At 44.7% G+C, this 22,967-nt stretch overlaps 1 protein-coding gene across 2 annotated transcripts in view; it reads left to right on the forward strand.

Annotated features, from left to right (window-relative positions):
• Nucleotides 1-22,967, forward strand: part of LOC139287626 (discs large homolog 1-like protein) — a 97,543-nt gene that overhangs the window by 23,588 nt on the left and 50,988 nt on the right. For both annotated transcript variants that reach the window (XM_070908765.1, XM_070908766.1), the window contains exons 5-6: nucleotides 2,678-3,019; nucleotides 6,938-7,060. In XM_070908765.1, the coding sequence (XP_070764866.1) occupies nucleotides 2,678-3,019; nucleotides 6,938-7,060 (465 nt within the window). The remainder of the gene's footprint in view (nucleotides 1-2,677; nucleotides 3,020-6,937; nucleotides 7,061-22,967) is intronic.

A 22,967-nucleotide genomic window follows, 5' to 3' on the forward strand; every position in this document is an offset into this window, starting at 1 on the left:
AAAAGATCAGATCGAGAGGCGTAGAGGAAATGTAAAGTGCTGAAGGTCACGAGGCGGGTTCAGATCAGTTCATTTTTGTCAGAGGCGTGTTTACTTCCAATAAGTCTAAATGAGGTTAAAGTATGCAGCAAGCAGGGGGAAGAGCACACATACTGTTGCCCCGTCTATTTGAATTTGCAGGAATTAGCCGATCCTGTTCTGCACAGAAGTGCTCTCCAGTGCAAAGCGACCGCCCACTCCCTGCCCCGAAACACATCTCCAGAATGGATTTTTGCATTTTGCTGCTGTCCAAGATGACAGTCAGCTGCAGCGTAGGGTCAAATGTAGCGATGGTGCTTTAATGTTTCGCTGGTCCCCCTCTGATAAGCCACTGAGCTCGCTGTCACTAAGAGTTCACAGTCAGAGCACGAGTTGGGAAACGTCGTGGATTGATCACACATCTTGAATCAACTGGTGCAGTCTTTTGAATCAAGGACACTTCAAGTGTGTTACTAAATAAGTCATGACAAGAGAAATACCAATAACCAGCGGTTTCTTAAGCACTCTGAGAACCAAACGTCTAAATTCTCTCTTGGGAAAGAAGTTTAATTAAGACTGTGGGCTGTGTAGTTACGGATTTAGAGACACAGGGGGAGCTGTATGATGAATCACACAGGCACACTTCATTACGGTAACCCTGACCCTTATCTGAACCCTAAACTAAATGGTTAACCAGCTTTTCACCCCCCCCCCCCATAGTGAGATTGTGAGTTCAGGCTGATTTAAAAAGCATTTGCTCACACACTCGGGGAAGTCAGCTCTGGCTTTCTGTTGGCTACCTAGAGAGATAGAAAGCCAAAAGGTCAAATGTCATATTAATGGGACTGACTGTGTGACTGTCTGGCTCTCTGTAGGGGAGGTGAATCTATCTTTTCTCTTCGGCTACAGGCTGTATTTGTGGGATAGCGGTCTTAGTTTAGCCTTGCTCATTGAATTCTCAGACCATTATATAACGTCTCACCCTTCCCAGCCTTCCAAAAGCCCATAAATCCCACTGTACTAACGCGTAAAATGTGTGTAAAAAGACGCATTTCCTTACATTAAGCTGTACATTTCTTCAGTGTCTCTTCAGACTCTTCCCTCTCCTTCATGTGCATCTTTTATTTATGGCAGAAGTATTCAATTATAAAGTAATATGACATCAGAGACTTCTCCTTGATTCACATGATCAGTATATGACAAAAATAAAAAATGGAGAAAGTGGTGACGAGCTTGTCAAAACGACACCTATGTGTGCCATTTCCTTTCACTTTGACATTGCTAAGAATTTCCACAGCACTTGTTTTGACATCACAGCCTCTCAACTGTAACTCTCCATACAAGTGTTCAGCTGTGGTAGAGTGAGGCCGACATGGCAGTTAGCAGCCAAATGGTCTTAACATGCGAATGCTGCAAATCCTTAAAATGGACTTTTACAAAAAGTGTCCAGTTAACCTTGGGTTAAAGTCAAGTTGTGAGTCCAATACGTGAAATATACTAAACGAGTGACTAGATTCTACTTGGATGGGTTGTTTTGTGACCGTATTATATTAGCCGCGTGTCTTAGCTGAAATTACACTGTTATCTTGGTGCAGATATGATCAGAGAATCACCATCCCATTTGTCTCGGAGCTTTAAAAATCCTCCTCGAACTCATGTGCTTCTCTTTATCAGTAGCTCCTCTTCTGATTGGAATACATTTAAAAGGGAAAAAAAGTTAATGAGGGATTAAAGGATTTTACCTGGATTAAAATGATGAGGTGCATCAGTGCACTTCCTTGAAGGAGCGAGTGTCCCCGTGCGTTCAGTGCGCACAGGGGGCCGTCCTCTCTCAGCTGCTCAGCTGGCTAAGTTGCACACCATGTAACCACAATGTCACACATTCAAAGCTAGCTCAAGACCCGTCGGCCCTCCCCCCTCAGCTTCAATGACTCGCTCCACTGTACTCTGTCCAGTAAAGCAGAAAAAAAAACAAAAAAAAAAAACATCAAATGCTTGTGTGGGGATTGAGACGAGGGAGAGGAAATAGTGAGACTTACTGTAGTGCGAGGCGGAGATGCGGAAGGGAAAGAGGCATGATGGAGGTATAGAGAGATGAGGAGGAGAGAAAGAAACAGTGATACCCCCCGGGGCTGGCTTGTCTCCCGCTCACTGTCCTCATTCAGTTTTGCGTCTCTTTTTGCCTAAAAACTTCTGTTTCGAGTCAAGTGTGTGTGTGTGTGTGTGTGTGTGTGTGTGTGTGTGCGTGTTTGTGCGTTCACATATGTACAATACAGGAAGCTCAGGAAACAATTACTACCATGCTGGGCGTACACCTGGACTGCCCCATGTGCTTGCACACAAAAACTGTACTATAAAAACATCTCATTACACATGCATGCGTGCACACACACACTAATACATGCACATAGACACTCTGCTATGCTCTTTTATGCTGGTTACAATTCTGCTCTAATCCTTTCCTCTTTTCCAGCTTGACTAAAGCTTTTCTCCATCTGAACTAACCGCTTCCTTTTCCTGTCTTCCCCCCCCCCTGCTTCCTATACCTCATCTTCCCAATCTCTGTCCTCTTTCTCTTTGGCATTTCCTCTGTCACTCTGTTTTCTTTCCTTGGTCTTCCTTCCTCCTCCTCCTCCTCCTCCTATTTTCTCATCTCTAGAAGTATCGGTATCAAGAAGAGGAAGGGGCGTCACCAGGCGCCCCAAAGCTCCACCAACACCCCTGCCATCAGCACCCAATGGGAGTAGCCAGAGAGCTAAGAGACGGAGGGACCCTGGGGAGGGAGGGCAGGGAGGAGAGAGAGGGGGGGACCTGGAGGAGAGAGGGAGGGGGCGCGGGGACCATGGAGAGAGAAAGGGAACGGTCGCTGGGGAGGGACGGATCTCTCGGTCGCCGCGGTGACCTGCGGGGAGCGGAGCTGGTCCAGGTGGCGGAGCGGCAGCTGTCTCAGATCCAACACGTTCACGGATACGTCACTCACACACACATCACGCCCGCTCAGGTAACCGGATGTCTGCCTCTGCGGCTTTGGCTCTAGACCAGTATGCCGAACAACACCCACACACTTGCACACACACAGGTGGCCTGCACGGTATACTGACATTGTCAATCTGTTCCCCCTCACTTCTGCTAACCAATACTGTCTACCTGTCTGTTTTAGAAACACACACACGGCTTAGGGCTCACTCTCACATCATGTTTGCCCAAGAGATTACCCGTCTGTCTGTCAATCCATATGTCAAAATAACTCTGGTGGTAAATGCTGTATATGTGGGGATATTACTGCTGTTCTATGTAACCTTTTGGGGGTTTTTATGTTTTGTCTCAAGGGCCCAATGAACCATTTTTGAGCTCATACATTTTTAGGTATACTCATACATAATTGAGGACTTTCAGGTTGGGTGTCAACGTATCATAATTGAAACAGACAGCCCAGTTTTCCTGCTGTGTTTACAAAATATTAATATTGTAAACAGCCTTTTAGCAGCACCAGAAGCATACTTGTGTATGTCTAGTGTTTATCTCCGTAAATCAGTTTGGGAGTGAGAGTATGTTCCAAACCCAACCCATGCGTGGTTGGGTTTAGACAACAAAAGCCCTTTGGTTAAGGTAAGGGAAATATTAAGGGTTTCGCTTAAATATCAATAAAGTAAACACGCCATTTCTCGTGTTGACTATGACTATATTTAACCAAGACCACAATCTTTCCCCAACCTTAATTTAGTGCTGCCAGTGCCTGAACAAGACCACGAAAAAGTCTGCTTTGAAAATATCATGCTTCACTTGCTACAAGCACAAATACGCTGAACACTTTACACAACATTTTACTGATGCTTTCAGTATGAATAGTTTGCAATTTGGCCGATATGTTCATTAACAATGTTTATTGTGTTGATAATAAAATATAATTTGGGCAGCATTACCTTCAAAAATGTATTTGCCGTTGCAAATTAGCAGTCTATAATCGCAATTTCTAGGAGGCAGTTTTTATTGCGGGGCTACTCTTTTTGTTTACTATTCGATCACAGACAATTGAAGGACTATGCCGCTCTTCGGGCTTTTGAAACAGCGCACCACTGCAAAATGATCACGCAGTAAAGCTTAAATTAAGCCTGTTCGTCATAGTCCCCGGAAAGATGGCATGCTCGAGATAAAAGCGTTTTAGTCAACAGCAGTGATGTGAAATTTATGCAGAATTCATCGGGTCTAATGTCACGCCATCAACTTCCACTTTTGAAGCTGTTGGCTTTGCACGGCGCTGGTCAAGGTGGCAGAGATCGCCCCCCTTCTTAAGTTCAAATGCAGTCGGAGGTAGAGGGACCTGTTTCAGTATGGCTGCAGAATTAGTTAGGTCTTTTTTTGAAACTACTTAGGAGTCAAGGATACTGGCCTAAATTTCCTTCCATGCACTGAGCCTATTCATTGTACCAGGAGAATACCTTTGTGGAACTGTGCATGCAGGGATCCAGTCGAATGCTTGTCCCATTTCTTAGTAATGAGGCCCATTACTATCTCTGCTTTGCACTCGGTCTGTGTCTGTCTGGCTCCTTCTCTCTTTGTGTCTCTTTCTTTACCCCTTCTATCTCTCTCTCTCTCACACACACACACACACACACACACACACACTCATAATCGCACAGCGTAGCCTGGTAATCTTTTTATTTTGGTTGATTGGGCTGTATCTGTCTGCAGATTAATGCTTACATCACTGTGCTCGCACAGCTCCGACCTCACACACGCACACACACACACACACTCTCTCACGTATTCCCACACATGCACACACACAAAGACACGCACTTCATTATGCTCCATAATGTGTATGTTATCTTTTGTTGACGCTCTCTTTTATATATAATTCTTTTTGAATTGTAGGTTTTATTGGTGTCTGGAAAATCACAATTGCGGTCTTTTACAATATATGTGGGATCTAACAAAAGCAGGCCCCTATTCCATTAAGATAACACAAGAATATCAAATTGCTTACTACCACGTTGAATTGCACGTTAGTGAAGAAGGTGATCAAAGGGCCATTACCCCAGTGGTTATTCTCTGGATTCTCCGTCATTCTCTCATGCAAAACCTCCGTTTTTTTCAAGCCATATGCCACAGGAGGCTTAACAGCGGTTTTTAAAACAGCTGACAGACACTTAAATAAGATTTAAAATGCTTCTTTGAATTCCTCTTGTTTTCCATATTTGTCTTCTTGTCTCTTTTACGTCATTTTCTGTTTCCTTTTTTTTTGTATCATCCCCCACTGACATGTCATCCTTTCTAAATTCTGGCATGAGTGATCATCAGTTGGTGTATTCTTTCATTAAATCAACTGTTACGTTGTCAGTAGTGTGTGTGTGTGTGTGTGTGTGTGTGTGTGTGTGTGTGTGTGTGTATTGGGTAAGTTACGACAGCCTTCAGCGTGCTGCAGGCAGTCAGAGCTGAGGAGTGTGTGCATTAGTGGTGTGTCAGTTCCAAGTCATTATACACTGCCATTCGTTTGTCTCTGCGCTGACTCAGTTGTCAGTCACCACAAGTTCAAAGTTTGTCTGCTGGAAAAAGCCTCGGACATGACTGAAGCAGTTCACTTTGTCACCGCGGTGACGGAATTGTTGGTGCGTAGCTCCACCTTGTGGTTGGATATCACTGTCCCTTCTTCCCTTAAGATTTGAAATCACTGGGGGGGCCTTAGAAGGCTCATATGGGTGTTCTTCTTGATGTGCAATTACAACATTACATAGGCAGTCATCCAGTTATTGATAGATGGAATTCTAGTATATATCCGTGATCTCTGTTTACCGGACGGCAACCTCGTACAGTAAATGTGCACTCTCTGTGGAAACACAGCTGAAGAGTTTTAGGCTGTAGTCCTTGTTGGATGCCATCTATATCATCATAATCATCATCATCATCATCATCATCATCATCATAACTCTTTGCAAACAGATCCATTTCAGAAGCTCATCACCTGTCTAACTATATAAAATCTGTGATGAGGTGTATGTGGTGAATGTGTGTGTTGCTGCTGGTGTATTTGGGTATCCAAGTTATTTTGAGAGCTCCTCCTTCCCAAATGTGTGTGTGTGTGTGTGTGTGTGTGTGTGTGTGTGTGTGTGTGTGTTTATGTGAATGTGTGTGACCGCAGGTGCTGGATCTGGCTTTGCTTCTGTATGACAGATGGACCTGCCACCTTGTTCTCCCCATGTACATGTTCCCTTCTCTCTCTCTCTCTCTCTCTCTCTCTCTCTCTCTCTCTCTCTCTCTCTCACACACACACACACACACACACTTTCTCCTTATTGCTCTCAGTAATTTATCTTAAGTGCACATTTGTGTTACTCCTCAATACATCACATAAATAATCCATGCATATATATTTTTTCTCTTCATCTGCTCTGTCCCACAAAGCCAAAATGCAGTAACAACACATATGGTCAACATTTAGTTAAAACCAGAATCTGACTTTTTTTTTTGTTTTACTATATGAAAAGTATTATGCCATAGAAATAATGTGCAATAAAACACCCCAAAACATTTTAGTGTAACTTCCAAACCAATCCACAGGGATATAGGCTGTTACACACTTTGGTAAGTAGCCTTAAAACTTCAAACCCTTTTTTCTCACTGCTTCTGCAGTTACTGCTTTCTGCCTTTGGAAGGCAGTACTGGTCAATATATTATTATCTGAATATTTGCTAAGAGCTGTGGACATACTGTGTGTTTAGTCTCACACAGCTGCATTGTCTCCCTTTGCTTTGTAAAAAATGCTCACCACTAGAAATAATTATATTAGAGATAACTGTGTTACAGTCAGGCTGCCATCTGTGCACTAATCAGACTGCAGTGCATCTTACATATTCGTGTCCCACTCTGTGTGTGTGTGTGTGTGTGTTGCACCATGCTGAGCTGTGTCTGTACATCGTAGGTAGAATCTCCTGAGGTTCCCTTTGATGACGAGGCGTGGCCTCACCCAGAGGGAGAGAGGATGAATGAAGTCCCGGCCCCTCCTTTCTCCTCCCTCTATTCGCAAAGCCACGCTTACTACCAGGTAACCCCGCCTCTGAGCCCGTCGCATGCATCCATAGCTTTGTTCGTTTGTGACACGATGTCGTTTCTGTCGCCTCTGGAGTTCCGGTTATATGAGCATGCAGTTCCTTTTTCACGTGCTATTCATTCATTTCTTGTGTTTTGTGAGACAGCTCTGCAGATCACCCAAGATTCTTGAATCTTTGGGAGTTTTTGTTGTTGCACCGGTTAAAAATTCGCAGACTGTGCCTCAGCACCTCACAGAAACATTTTGAGATGTTCCATGTAGCATTTTAACATCATTAAATTGTTGATAGGACAGACAACCTTAAAAGGAAACTCTTCCTCATGCGCAAATGGAGCTGAAAAGTGCCAGAGGTCTCAGTGGCAGATGGTGCAAGGGATGGATACTGAAGGAAAAATAACGTCCAACATGTTTTTAATCATAGAAAAAGGAGACATAACTGCAGGGGAGGCAGCTGGGAGGGAAGGGACAAGTTTAATATCCTCTTAAAGAAGCTTCATGGTTTAATTTAGAGAAACAACACCATTAACAAGTGTGAGACCAGGTATATCTGCCATGGATTCTTTGTTTATGGTCATTACACCATGTAACGTAATTCATTTTACAATGGTTTGCTCATTATGCTGACTTTTTAAAAAAAAATGCTACATGTAGCATCTTCAAGAGACCGGTTCTGCAGCGTGCTCACTCTTTGCTTTTATCTAAATGATTTAACATAAATCTACTTCACAGTAACATCCTGTACCACACTCATCTCCTGAAGCCAGAACCAAAACGCAGCTAATATGGCCTCTTGTGTCTTCTGCTTTTGGTTTTCTGGACCATGTTAACGCAGCGCATGCTAATGCTGTGATTGTCGATGTATGTTTGTCTGAAGTGACAGTTTGTCTCGCCGTGGGTGTGATGTGGGAGATTACAGACGACGTGCGTGCAATCCCGTCTTCACTTTCTACTCTGAATGTGAATATCATCAAAAGGCATCATAAATGTTGATTGTGCTCGCTGAGATTTTTTGTCCTTTTTCTGACTCTGTTTAAAAAAAATGTTTGTAAGAAAGAAAGTAAGTACATGTGGGAAGAGAACTGAGTCAGTTTCCTCTTTCATCTCCTCTGGTTTAGATGTAGTTGCACTTTGTATACTGCAGGAGGCAGTAGAGGCAGAGGAATAACCACCACAGTGTGTGGTGCCTTCACAAATCAAGATCTGACCGAACTGAATTCATCAAACTGTTTATAAGCAAGCATTATGACTAAATGAGTGACTATTGGTGGTAAAGAGGCTCAGTAAATGAAATAGCAAGGCGTTTTGTTATCGGTATCGACAGTTCGACAGTTTAAGGTAGACTGAAGAGGAAATGCAGCTGACACTGCAGCAGTACAACTGACTTTGCTTAAATAGCTCCACTGGCAAAATTTATATGTGCTGCAGGAGAAACAGTAAAAAGTAACTCGCTGTCTGTCTACAACACGCAAACAGTAAGACACACATGGGCCACTCAGTGGCTCTTAGTCATTAGGCTAATGCAGATAATTAGGAAGGAAGGAAAGACAGAGAGGGCCGGAGAGCGAATTACAGGCAGACAGAGACAGAGGGCAGATTTGCTGCTGGATGTTAATCAGCCTGTCAGTCAGCCAAATCACTCCTCTCTTTTCCCTCCTGCTGATACAGTAATAGAAATTAGGAGCCAGTAAGACCTTTACACTGGACTTACTGTACTGTTGTGTAGTGAATTCTGCCTCGGTATGGAGGGCCACGGGGCTGCCAGTAGACAATCAAACACAATCTCTTTTGATTGCGATTAAAAAAATTTTAATTGTATCTGGATTATTTAGTCTTCCTTTAGGATGAGATGTGGCCTGCCTTGACCGACTGTGTAGGTCATCTAAGTTTGTTAATGTTTAACAAATCAACAGCATAGAACTAGCTTGACCTGACCCTTGGGGAACTGAGTTGCTTATAGTCATTTAGATATTTAGAGTTAAAATATGCAGCCTTCCATATTAAAGTGGAGCAAAGATGGCATCGAGTGTTGCACTTGTCACATCGTCTCACCTCGTCGTTGTCAGTATCCAGCCGTCTAAGGTAGTGAAATTTCATCAACCGACATGGCGACTTGATATGTGTACTTAATATTTACTTTATTGGAATGGCCAATCAGGACCGCTGCGACCGGACATTTCTCTAATGCACTGTGAAAAATGTAGCCGTGGTAAATGTGCCAATGTGTATCACAATACTCGACCATAGATAAAGGTTATATGAACAATACATGAATTAGAAAAGCGTCAAGTATTTCAGCTTTGCATGAAAACAAATCTCAATAGGCTGGTACCAATAGCAATTAAGGTATTTCATGGTGATGGCGAACTTGACAAGCAAGCAGTTGAGCAGATACAGAGCAACGGTATCTTTCATTTAGAGTTGTGTCTCTGGCCACCTAAGTGGATGTAAGACCAATATTTTCAATTCAATTCTCAATTCAGTTTTATTTACATAGTCCATATTACAACAAAAGTCATCTCATGACACTTTACAAATAGAGCAGGTCTAGACCGTATCCCTTATGATATTACAAAGAGACCCAACAGTTCCCACCATGAGCAAGCACTTTGGTGACAGTGACAAGGAAAAAACTTCCTTTTAACAGGCAGAAACCTCGAGCAGAACCAGACTCTAGGTGGGCGGTCATCTGCTTTGACCGGTTGGGTTTAAGAGAGAGAGAGACAGAGAGAGGGAGGCTCCTATGTTTGAAGGTAAGGTACCACCTGAGGACAGGAGGTGATCAATTTTGCCTCTAATAGTTAGACTTTTATCATTAAAGAAGCTCATGAAGTCATTACTGCTGAGGGTTATAGGAATACATGGCTCCATAGAGCTGTGACTCTCTGTCAGCCTGGCTACAGAGCTGAAGAGAAACCTGGGGTTGTTCTTGTTCTCTTCTATTAATGATGAGTAATAGGCTGCTCTGGCTTTACAGAGGGCCTTCCTATAAGTTCTAAGACTATCTTGCCAAGTGAAATGTGATTCTTCCAGTTTGGTGGAACGCCATTTCCTTTCAAGTTTCTGCGACGTTTGCTTTAATTTGTGGGTTCGGGTGTTATGCCATGGAGCTGACTTTCTTTGTTTTATTACCTTATTTTTCAGAGGGGCAATAGAGTTGAGTGTCAGTTGCATTGAGCCTGCAGCAATTTGTTAGGGAATAAGGTTAGGCTCAGTTGTATTGAGACATGGCATTGAATTAAATGCCAATGGAATCCCTTCCTTAAATTTAGCTACAGCACTATCAGATAGATATCTGGTGTAGGCATTTTTGCCTAATGGCGTGTAGTCTAGTAGGAGGAATTCAAAAGTTACTAAACAATTGTCCGATAACAAAGGATTCTGTGGAAAGACTATTAGATGTTCAATTTCAACTCCATATGTCAGAACCAGATCGAGGGTGCGACTAAAACAGTGAGTGGGTTCATGTACACTCTGACAGAAGCCAGTTGAATCCAATAATGAGAGAAACACAGTACCAAGGCTATCCTTATCAACGTCCACATGAATAACAAAATCACCCACAATAATTACTTTGTCTGTTTTAAGGACTAAACAACTTTACGGACGGACCTTGAGTGCGGTGACAAACACTATGAAGAATAAAACTGGCTTTAGTGTTTTCCAGGTTGCCAGTGAAAGACTAAGAGCAAGGCTTTGGAATGAGTTATAATCCAGTTTAGGTCTAGAGTTGATCAACAGGCTTGAGTCAAAGATGGCTGCAACTCCACCTCCTAGGCCGGTGCATCGAGGGATGTGAGTATTTGTATGACTGGGCGGAGTTTGATTCATTCAGGTTGACATACTCTTCATGACACAGCCAGGTTTCTGTCAGACAGAGTAGATCAATATGATTATCTGATACTAACTCGTTTACTGATACAGCTTTAGATGACTGATGAGATCTGATGTTTAACAGTCCACACTTAATTTTTCTATTGTTTTGGCCGATAGCAGTGGTGGTGTTAATTTTATTTATGACTCCTGTTAACTTTTGATTGAATTAATTTAAGTGGTTGGGGGGGGGGGCAGACACAGTCTTTATGGGGTTTTGTTTGGGTAACTGCTCTAATGGAAGCGCAGAGAAGGGAGTATGACTGGACTCTGGGTTGTCACGGTTTTGGTTCACTAATAATGTCGGTCGGATTTCTAGATGTGAGAGCTGCTCCATCCAAAGTGGGATGAATGCCGTCCCTCCTCATCAGACCAGGTGTCCTCCCAGAAAGTCCGCCAGTTCTCAGCGAAGCCCACATCATTTGCTGGACACCACCTCGACAGCCAGCGGCTGAATGATGTCATGCGGCTAAGTGTGTCATCACGGGTCAAATTGGGTAGGCGCAGGGGCTCACTCTCCTTTTACCTCTGTTTTGATCTCCATCAACTCCTGAGGGAAATATCTGGCTCTTTAGCGGCAAAACGGTCCACTGTGTTCACCGGCTAGTCACTAACTTTGTCTGTCTGCCATTTGGTGCTGAGCAGGTAGCGTACAGTTGGTTTTTATCGCTTCGACAGCGAAACAAAGAGCCGAAACTCACTATAAAGCGCCAAAGGGCTGAGTGGGGCTGCAGAGTTTGATGGTAATTCATCACTAAAAGCGACCCCTTTCACATTAAACAAAGTAATTTGATCCATTGTCATTCTATAAATATTGATTGTAGCTGCCTGCAATCACAAAGTGTAAAGCAATAACCTGTGCTGCATTGCTACGAAAAACACCCAGCCCACCCCGACACGATCTGAGAGGCTAAATATTTGCCCTGGCCTATTGGGATTCTCCTTTTGCTTGAGCTTGTGCTTCGCTTGCTCTGCAATGATTTATGTCTCTTTCTCTATATCCCCAGTAGGAGCCTGACATCGCTATTCAAAATGGTCCTTACCAGAACATGAAAGGGATCTAATGGAAGGGCTGGTGGGGAGCCAAAATGGTTAGGAACCGCTGGACTAGACCGCAGTATAGATCTGCGTGACGTCTGCTTTGCAGTGCTTCTAGCTGCATCAGCATCCCTTTATGGTTGTTGACAACACAAAGCTGATATTCATTACTACTTTATTGAGAGCCACATTAAAGCTAAAGTTAAAGGCAAGCTAACACAACGTGACAGGGCGACAAAAGTACAAATTGTTGTTTCGGTTTTGGTTGGCCACCGGAAAGGGCTTGTTTACAAAATGTAATAGTACTTCTACAGATTTGACTGCTTCTGAACTAATAAATTGTTATATATCTAATACAGGTACTGCCACTGCTAAAATCAGTATTGTTACTGGGTTACTGTGCCAACAGGGTCAGACTGTCTACTGAGCTGGGACCCAAAATAGGTTGTGGGTCAGTCTGTGGATTTGACCGCAGCCAGGGCAAGAGAAGGAGTCGTTTGTTAAAAGCAAACACAGCATTTGTATGCCAGGCTATCTATCACTAGCCTGGCCTACCTGCAGACGATGGGAGGGCAAAGGTGGCTCTCTCAGCAGTCGGACATTAAACATGCATGATGTGTGCTTTTATTTAATTGGCCCTGAAATATTAATGGAGCTGGCATTCACTGGCTGACATTTGACTGGAGAGAGAGGGATAAAGTGAGAGAGAGCGAGAGGTTGGTTGTGATGTGACCAGTGTGTCAGTGAATTGTTGCTGCGTCAGCTGGCATTGTCTGTGTATTGTAGTTTTTGTTATGGTGGCTAGCTGCACGCAAACTGGCTGTAAAGGGTGACTGGCAGATGCTAATGATATGATTCCAGCTCTCATTTGCCGGACAAAAGCATCTCCTTGCCTGCCATGTTCCTGAAAATAATAAGAGACGTCTGCCGCTGTGTAACACGTTCACCTGCCCCCCCCCCCCCCCATCTTCTTCGAGTTTTATGGCGGGTTGGCATCCATAAGTGTTGCCTTACCGCCACCTGCTGGACTGTCCCTTGGCCCATCTATTCTGGCATTGCTATTGCATGCGTGAAAGGGCGCAGGACGGAAATGTCTCTGAATGTAGCTGCAGGTGTGAATAGTGGTTATCCTGCAGTGTGTGCGTTCACACTGCAGGCAACATGATTGATGTATTGCTCTATATGCTGTGGCTGTTTGCTAGAGGCTTGGGTTGCATTAGTGTTGTGTTCTGCAACCTTTTTCACACTGCATATGTGTTTTTTTTTAGATAATATTTATTGAACAGGAGGCATTTACCCAGTATCTAGCCATAAACAACCCAATGCATGTTTTTTTTTTTTAAGCCACGCTAGCTAAAAAGGGTTGGCAGTGATGGTCGGGCGGCCCACCACTTTGATCTATACTAAGCTGGTGAACGGTTGCACATATTTCGCTGAGCATCACCATGTTAGCATTGTTATTGGGAGCATGTTAGCATGCTGATGTAGCACTAAACTAAGCTCAAGTACAGCCTCACAGAGCCAGTTAAGTAGCTTTAGTGACTTAGTCTCTCTTCATTTTGCATGCATTGTTTTACTGTCAGTCACAGCCTAAGGTTTGCTTTAGGCCCCCCACATAAGCCAAGCTTTTCAGGTTGCTCAGTGACATACAGTCAAAATGATAATTTAGTAGCGTTTTGTTACTGTGACATCTGTAGCCTTCGCAGTCTTGTAGCAGCTTGGCCAGTCTGTAGCTATTTTACATTCAAACTGTTATGTGATAGTCACAGAAACCTCTTGCAAACGGGATTCAAGCCAGATCAGGGGGACATTGCTCTGAAAATCACTAACCCCTAACCCTCACCCACCCTCTTTCCAAAAAGCACAAGAAATCTCAGTGACATCTATTCAGATCTTAGGAAACAACACATTAGTCAGCCGGTACCAGGTGTATTTCAGGACTCGCAAAGCTGTTGCCATAGATACAGTTCCCAAGGAAACGCAGGACGAAGCTGTGACAGGGGTCCTGCTCCACCTGTGGCTGCTCCTCAGGGAGGCTACGATAGCTGTGTAGGCTAACTGTTCACCTCAGACGCCAGGGGACACTGCTGGAAATAGCCCAGTTTACTTTGCGCTAGTGAGCGAGTGATTGCATCTAAAGCCAGTCTGATTTGTCTACCTGATGAAGCTAGCTACAAGCTTGGCTGCTCTTTCACTTAGCCTGCCTTTGGCCCAGACATGCCAGCTAATTCAGTGCTAAAGCCTCTAGGCTTCATGCCATGCTCGGGGGATGCTGTGGGGACACTTGCTAGCCTGGTGTCTACTTTCTCCTCTCCTCTCTCCTGTCTTCTTTTTATCTCAGCCGGTGCCCAGCAACAGCCTGTTGTTTTCCATTCTGGAGTCGTGCTCTATGTGTGTGTGTGTGTGTGTGTGTGTGTGTGTGTGTGTGTGTGTGTGTGTGCATGAGAGAGAGTGAGTGAGAGTGTGTGGGAGAGCTGGGTGCTGCAGTGTCTGGAAACAGCCTCAGGAGAAGATCTCTCTCCCGCACGCACACATATTAACAAACACACAAGCATACATACATGTATAAACACCAAACCTCATCAGCTGATGCATGCATGCACTATGACTCTCTCTCTCTCTCTCTCTCTCTCTCTCTCTCTCTCTCTCTCTCTCTCTCTCTCTCTCTCTCTCTCTCTCTCACACACACACACACACACACACACACACACACATATTAGTAGCATACCTGTTGGTACAGTGCTTCAGTGTGAATTGTTGTTAGACAAAACTGGGTGAACGTCTCTCTCTTATTTCACTCTTGCTTCTCTCTCTCTCTCTCTCTCTCTCTCTCTCTCTCTCTCTCTCTCTCTCTCTCCCCCCCCCCCCCCCACACACACACACACACACACACAGTTATCTCATTATCTGTCTAGCCACCGCTAGCATTCAATTTCTACCTCTGTGGCATCCAGCTCCTCCTCAACCTGCAACAGGCGTCATTGCATATGTTTGTGTGTGCATGTATGTTTGAGGGTGTGTGTGTGTGTATTTGGAGAAGGGGGGGGCTCTGTTATATCATTGGCTGGCTAGACTGTAGGGGCGTGGCTTGTACCGGTAATGATATCTGACAGTTAGAGAGAGAGAGAGAGAGAGAGAGAGAGGCGTCGGGTTGCAGCTCCAATAAAAGACTGGAAAAGACAATTTGCTGAAAGACAGAGAGAGAGAGCGAGAGAAGGTGGGTGTGGGGTAGGTTGAAAAAAAAAGAGATGGAGAGAAAGAGAGACTGAATAATGTACTGTACTGAGTGAGAGAGACGAGAAGAGAGAGTGAGACTTGGAGCGACATCACAGATGTAGGAGGGAGGGGAGGAGAAACAGAAGAGTTGCAGAGTGATTCTTCCAACCATCCACCTACTTCAGATGCTCTCCTCCTCGCCTGCATCCTTCCACCTCCCTCCTTTCATCCGTCCAGCCACCCATCCCTCCCTCCCTTCTTCCGTCCATATTTAATGGGAGCGCACACAGTGACAGAGGGGAGATTGACTGGTCATCTCCTTGGACTAGAGAGGAGGAGGAGGAGGGAGCGAGGGAGGAAGAGGTGGGGTGGAGAAAGACAGAGAGAGAAAGAGTGAACTCCCTTAAATAATCAATCCTCATATCCTGCCGTTGGCTGGCCCACGCTCCCTCTCGCTCTTCTTCAGTCTTCTCTCTGAAGAGAGGAAGGAAAGGAGTTAGGAGAGGAGATTTTGGACTACCAGAGATGTGGATGTCGCACATTTCTCCTGGCTAGAGAGAAGATGGGATGATGGACAAATGGACGGGCAACAAAGACAGATGGGCAGATGGACTGACGCGTGGTTGGATGTACAGGGACCCTGGCAGACCGACTGATGCTCCAACTCTAAAAGGACTCCTCTGTCTACCTGCCCTGCACTTTCTACCTCCTCCTCCTGCTCCTCCTCCGGCTCCTCCTCCTCCTCGTCACTCCATCTGCTAGCTGCTCTCTCACTCCTGAGGGAGCTGAAGAAGGGAAAAGGGAAAAATAAAAGTGATAATGATGAGAGGAAATTGAGAGGAGAAGGTGAAAATATCATCAATAGCAACTTCATCTTCAGCAGGAACTGGTGACAGAAAAGAGGGAAGTGCTGGACTGTATATTTGACAGCAACACCTTGAGAGCTTGAGGGAAAGAAAGAGAAAGCGAAGCGACAGAGGGGAGAAACTAGAGATGAAGCTGTGGAGAAGCGCTACAACATGAACTCTATCTTGCCTGTCTAAGGGAAGAACAGACAGCGGAGACGATGAACTATATTTTCGGCAACAACACCCTGTACCCCCGCAGTGCGAGGGTAGGCGGGGCGTCCGGGGGTCAAGGGGCGGGGCTAGGAATCAAACAGAAGCTGGGGCCCAAGCGGGGCTCCTCTGAGGAGCTGGCGCCTCCCCACACCTCCTCCCCCTCCACCTCCTCTCCCGCCTCCTCCTCCCCCTCCACGTCCTCCTCTCGCTGGCAGCAGCTCCTTATGTTCTTCTCCAGGAGGAGTGCCTTCACCGACTGTATCAATGCTGGCCAGGTAACACACACGTCACACGCTGTGTGTGTGTGTGTGTGTGTGTGTGTGTGTGTATGTGTGTGTGCGCTTTATGCTTGAGGGGTGGTAGGGGATCGGGGTGGGAGGCATGTAACTTAACCTGGGTTTTTGTTGTGTGTATGTGTGTGTGAGTGTGTGTGCGTACATGGGGCTGGTCATTACATTAGCAAACATTCTCTAGTTTCAGTTTCTGGGCCAAAACAGGGAGGCAGTCAGGGGCAGCAGGCAGGTTTTAAATTGAAGTTGAAGCAGCTCTCTGTTTGTGGTTGAGATTCTTGATAATGTTGTCATGGAAATGAGCCCTGGCATAGTGTATGAGACCCAGAGAGACGGTGTGTTGCCATGGCAAAGCCATCATTTAGCTGATGATTGCATTTGCACCCTGCCAGTCCAGTGGCACTAGATGGTAAGTCACATTGAAATCAAAATCTTACCATGGAAAGGGAAGGCGAGTGGCTGACCCAGTGAGAGAGGAGTCACACTCACCAAGTCACCCCATGTTTATATGGCTCCTTTCTTCTATTTTGGCACAGCAATGCATAGGAAGCAAATGTTGTTTTACTTACTTGTTCTATGGTGCGACATAGCTACAGAGCCCACGCACGTAGCAGGCGTAGCTGTGCCTTGGCTAATGCGCGCCCCCTCAAAAATGTAATTACAGCTATGGCCTCTACAGAGATATTACTTCAAGGCAGCAAGAATTGCCATTGGTCAGTTTGGTCTGTACCTGAAAATTTTGTTGAGAACATTAATAGTGAAGACAACATTAAGGAAGCTGAAATCCTCCATAGTCTTCTCCTTTTCAGGAACATTTCCACTGCTAATGTTCTGCTAGCCGCTGTTGTTCTATAAAACTTAACGAAAGAACATAAACACGGCATTTATTCAGCAATGAGACAGGGATGGATGTAACTACAGTTCTATGAGGACATGAGTTGCCCACCGTTGCCCACCGCGCAATTATTGTGGGGAATGTAATTAAAGCACCATAGAGCCTGATTATGATCGATACATCAGTCTAGAGCTGCAGTGCTGCTATCAATGGGTGAAATACAATGCTGAGCTATAACTCAAAACCTACACCATGGCTATCTGCGATGGCACTGCCATTAAACCCCTGTGTCAAGTATAAATCCAGCTAGCTGTCCATTACATCGCCATTAAAATGACTTGGGTGGATGTGGGCTGAAAGTGTTGGTCCTCCAGTATTATTGCTGACAGAACTCGTAAATAATCCATGTTAACCAGCTTGAGTCATCACGCCGGCAGCTTGCATAAGTCACTTAATTAATATCCAAAGCAATTTCAACGACCTATGAAGGACCCAGTATGGCAGGAGTGCTACTTACTTGACGAAGATCTCTGATGTTGACAGATGCTGCGGCAGCTGTCTGCACACAACAGTTTCAAGTTGTCTTAAGCCTCTCGCAAGACACCCCTCCTTACTGCCTCCGCAATTCCAACAATGCATCAAAGTCCCCTCTATCTGTTATTCTTTAATCCAAAGCGCCTTTCTTTTTTTTCATCCGAAAACCAGCCGCTCAATTTTGTGCACGGAGACACATGAATCCCTTTCATGTAGGTTTGTTTCATGTTTGCCTTTATGTGCTTTTACAATGCGGGTCTTGGTATTAATATTAGATGCTTATTTTTAGGATGCTGTGCCTGGCATTCTGCACTTCTGAGGAGAAGCTGGCATGAAATCTCAGCCCATTAGGGAACTGCTGCTGTGAGCTGATGATGTGATTGGACATTATTGCCCCACCTCCACATGCTGATACTGGATTCCTCCTACCAGTGTACCCGCCCTGCTTCAGCCGTACTTTTGCTTGTGCCGCTGGTCAACTGCCCCAAGTGAATGTATTCTCCCGCACTGAGACACTGGCTCACTAAAACTTAACATATAAGCATTGAAAACACTCTGCATCACACAAAATCACAGACAGGTAAGTACAGGGTAATAATTCAGTATCAGAGCACATATTTTATTAACAGATCTTTGGTAGCGGCACGTTTTTGAGAGAATATATGGAAAGAATAAGATTTTCCAGAAAATCAGCAAAAGAAAATGCGTATTGGACTCATCGAGATCACTAGCTGGTGGTAGTAATTGTTCAGTCGGGTGTCATTAAACCTGACTGGACTAAACGTAATTAGAAGAGCGCCAGTCTAACCCCAAACGAGCGAAGACAATGTGGAAACAAGATGGAAATATGGCATCTATGTTTGTTTCATGTATTAAATCGAGCAACGTTGCAGTCTTCTCATCGATCCGCACAGATCTGATGTTTTCATCGGCCACGATTTTTAGTCTCTTCAGTGGGTGTTTAAGTCACATGCTTTGTGTACGTCCTGGTTTATTTGCCAAGCCTGTTTCCATCTCACCTTGTTACTTTCATCAATACAGCGTAAAGGAATTGTTTAAATGTGCATAAAAACAGGTGGACGGAAATGCACTTCTTGTCATGGCCACATCTTTCTCTTGTGTTGCGCAAACAATTGAATACTTTCCGTACTGCAGATGTACTTTTCAAATGCAGTAATGCCTCTATTGGATCCCAACCTGCATTATTGATCCAAAACTCCTGAGTGGACGGGGGACCACTCACAATATTCAGCCCTGCCGCACTTATACAGTTTGTCTGCAGATTTACAGCACAGCCCATGGAAAAAGTTAACCCACCCCCTCTTGCAGTAATCATATTGGCCAGTGTTTTCCCAAGGTGTTGCCATTTTCCTGTCTAAGGCACTTACTGCATGACTGATAGGCCATTATACTACACACACACACACACACACACACACAGACACACACACACTCACGCACACAGCTGCTGGCCCTGTTGGTGCAAGAGAACGACTGTTTTTTTTAACTCTTTGATGGAAGACTTTTGGATCTGCTGATTTGGCGTCACAGGCCTAATCAAAAATATGCCATTATGCATTTCAAACTGTGCGTCTGTGTGTGTGTGTGTGTGTGTGTGTGTGTGTGTGTGTGGTCAGATTAGATATTGATGGTTGAATCAAATGCTGGGGAAGTGTGCATTGTTCACCTGTGCACACACACACACACACACACACACACACACACACACACACACATACACACACACACACACACACACATACGCGCGCGCAAACATTCATTACGTTTTAATCAAATGACTCGGCCCCTCTGACAAAAACCGTATAGAATAAAACAATGTGACATTTAGAGGTCTGGAATATGTTATCCAGACATGGCACTTTATCTCCCCGGAAGGCACTTTATTGCAAAATCTCTGTCTTGCTGGCCCTAATAGCACTGATGCCTTGTGGTATTATCCCGGCAGTCAGTCAGTCTGTTTCAGTGGCTCCAGGGCTGACTTTAGGTTGTCTTTTGATAGTGACGTTGTTAAGCTTTGTTTGACTGGAGTTTGATCAGCTCTTGTTAGAGCCAAGTATATTACCCACAGTGATTTTTGCCTGTTGAGCAAAATGCTGAATTTATGTTGTCTCAGGAACTTATAATAATAATAATAATAATAATAAGGGTAATTTCCCTTGTTTTTTGTTTGCTTTTGTACCATTGTTTTTGTTTTGGACACAAACTGTGGCCTCTCTGCCTCTGCCTGTGTCTCTGTATAATTGATGAGTTGCACAGCAGAGGTATGAAAGTCATCCCAGTGCTTCAGAAAGCGCTCTAAAAGCCTTAAAGAGGTGTTTAGTGGTCACAGGAAATAGGGGTAAAGAGGGATGGGTAGAGCCGGAGAGAGAGCGGGAGAGAGAGAGAGAGAATAAGATGGAGAAGGAGAGAATTAGTGATTGATTAGGAGAGCAACCTGATAGTCTATTAGCTCAACGTGGGCAATGTGGATGTATCATGCACTTTACTCGCTAAGATTAATAATGTATCCGTCAACATAAAGAGCACACATCAAGTCAGCTGACACACTCATACCATGTGTCAGCTACTCAGTTATTTTACCAGGGTTGGTTATGAGTTAAATAGTAATAATCAGATGTTAAGTAAGAGAAACTGGTATTAATACTAGTATTTTCTCTTTGGCGTCACCATTTCATTATTGTGCGCAGTGTGTTAGATGTTCCAACTGAGCAACAGAAAGGTTAGGAGACGTGTTGAAAATAGTATTTAAAGCTTAAAAAGTATGAAATACATGGGAACGGTTTGGCTGGAGCCCATACCGTTCACCAAGTGAAAAGTGCAAAACAGTGAGTAACGAATCTGCAGTTTGGGCTAGAAAGAGGCATGGAAATGTCATTTATATATATTAGGTCATTTTAAAATGGAAAACGTGTGGGAGCCACGTCATTTACGCTTTCAACCCATACTGCGAAGCAGAGTTCAACCTACTCTCCCCAACACGCACCCCGCTCCTGTAGAGAGTGGCTCATTATCCTTCTGCTGCCCAAGGAAACTTTCCACTCTCCCTGTGCCTCATGGGATACCGCCATGCATGAGTAGGCTTCTCTGGTTTTCTCTGTCGTCTTTCTTTAGATCTGTTGTTCCAGTGGAGCGGTGGGCAGTGAAGGTCATATTTAGGGGCATGAGTCGGGTATGCTGCACCCGAGTATACCTGAACACTATGAGACTTAATCACAGTCTCTGCCACATTATTTCTATAGATCATCTGTTGTTGAGTGGGCGGTATGTAATAAACCAAAGTCAGAGTTGTATTTTTGGGAATCTTCACACCATAACTGCCAACTTTCGCCTCCTGCAGTCTTCTCCACGCACTCAGAAGCTATACATCATCGCTGCATAGAAATCGAGCAGTGCCTCAGTGCAGGAGTGAGGCGAAGGGACGGAGCATTTGCAGTGGCCGTACATGTATTTGACCAAACAACCAGGTGTGGTAGGAAACGAAGGTGAGGTATTCATTTAAAGAACTCCTGAAAAGTTATGAGAGCCACAGAAGACTGAGAGGTAACATTTTGTAACGTTTTTTTGCGTAAACGTCACAGAACTGCACAGAACCGCTGCTGCCGTCTTGTGCTGGTGACGTCATTTGGAGCCAGAGTCTGTGCAGTGGTGATCGGGGGAGGGGGTGTGGAGCAGCGGTGCGAGGTTCCGCCCATACACCTGCCCAACGCAATCGCGAGATACGAGGAAGAACCACAGTGAATCACAGCTGTCAATCGTGACGTCCCACCCCCTTTTTATCGCATCAAATAACTAATTAAAACCAAACTGACCAGGCGGGGTTTATGACCTATACCGCAGCCAGCCACCAGGGGGCGATCGAAATGTTTTGGCTTTGCTTTTGGGGAGCCGTCACGTCGTCCATCTCTATATACAGCAATATATGGTTAAAACCAATGTCTTGCAAACATTAACGTGTCCAGACTTCAAGGCACCATGACTGACGTGTACCTCCCACTTTGTCTGATCCTGATCAGCTGCTACAATTCAACGTGCATGTTGTGTGCTGCTGTAGCAGTTGTAGAAATTGCCTCAAAAATCGACCATGTTGTTTGTTTTCTTTTAAATCAATCAGTGGTTTCCTGAATTTGAGTGCGGGAACGAGAGTTCCTGAGACTGAGGTGATGTCATCAGTGGGAGGGGCGAATCCAAATGTTTACAACCTGGACCACCATTTCCCATTGCAACCAATGAGCTCCTCTGATTGCTGGCCAACACTGCGGCCGGCATCAGCTGTTGTCATGGTGATGCTGCTATGCTGATCACCAAGCAGAGTGTGGCATGTGGATGTGTGTGTGTGTGTGTGTGTGTGTGTGTGAGAGAGAGAGAGAGAGAGAGAGAGAGAGAGAGAATAAGGAGAAAGAAAAATAGTAGATGAGTGTGTATAAACTTAAAATCTTAATGTACTCCCTCACTCAGTTGTGCACACAAACACACACACACACACACACACACACACACACACACACACACACACACACGTTGTATTGTAGCAGTGAGTAGTGCATTAGATTTGTGGTGCTTGAGAGTGTGTGAGGTGTTGCATCACCTTCTGTGTGTGGGATGAAGCTTGCATATCAGCTCTCTCCCACACACACACACACACACACACACACAGACGTCTCCACGCAGACACACTCTCTCTCCTCCCTCTCCGTCAGCCTGTTCTCTGTCTATGCTGACATAATCAACGCAGATTAGCTGACCACGAGCAATCACTTAATATGACCACTGACTAATGAGGCCGAACGCAACAGAACGACAACTCCATCTATCCTCCTGTAATTAGTATGGGACGGTGTGACGCTGCTGAAGGCTTGACCTTTTCACTGCTATCACATGAAACCTTCACAACTGCGTATAAATGATGATGATAATGCGAATCAAAGCTTTAGAGAGTCAGGTTTTTATCTTTAACATTGACTTCCTGCGTGATGTTACCAGGCAGAGTAATATTAGTGCATTTGTCTTGCCATCACACGTGGACGTGTCGCAGTAAG

This window comes from Enoplosus armatus, chromosome 7 (assembly GCF_043641665.1).
Source record: "Enoplosus armatus isolate fEnoArm2 chromosome 7, fEnoArm2.hap1, whole genome shotgun sequence".
In the NCBI taxonomy this organism is placed as follows: Eukaryota; Metazoa; Chordata; class Actinopteri; order Centrarchiformes; family Enoplosidae; genus Enoplosus; species Enoplosus armatus.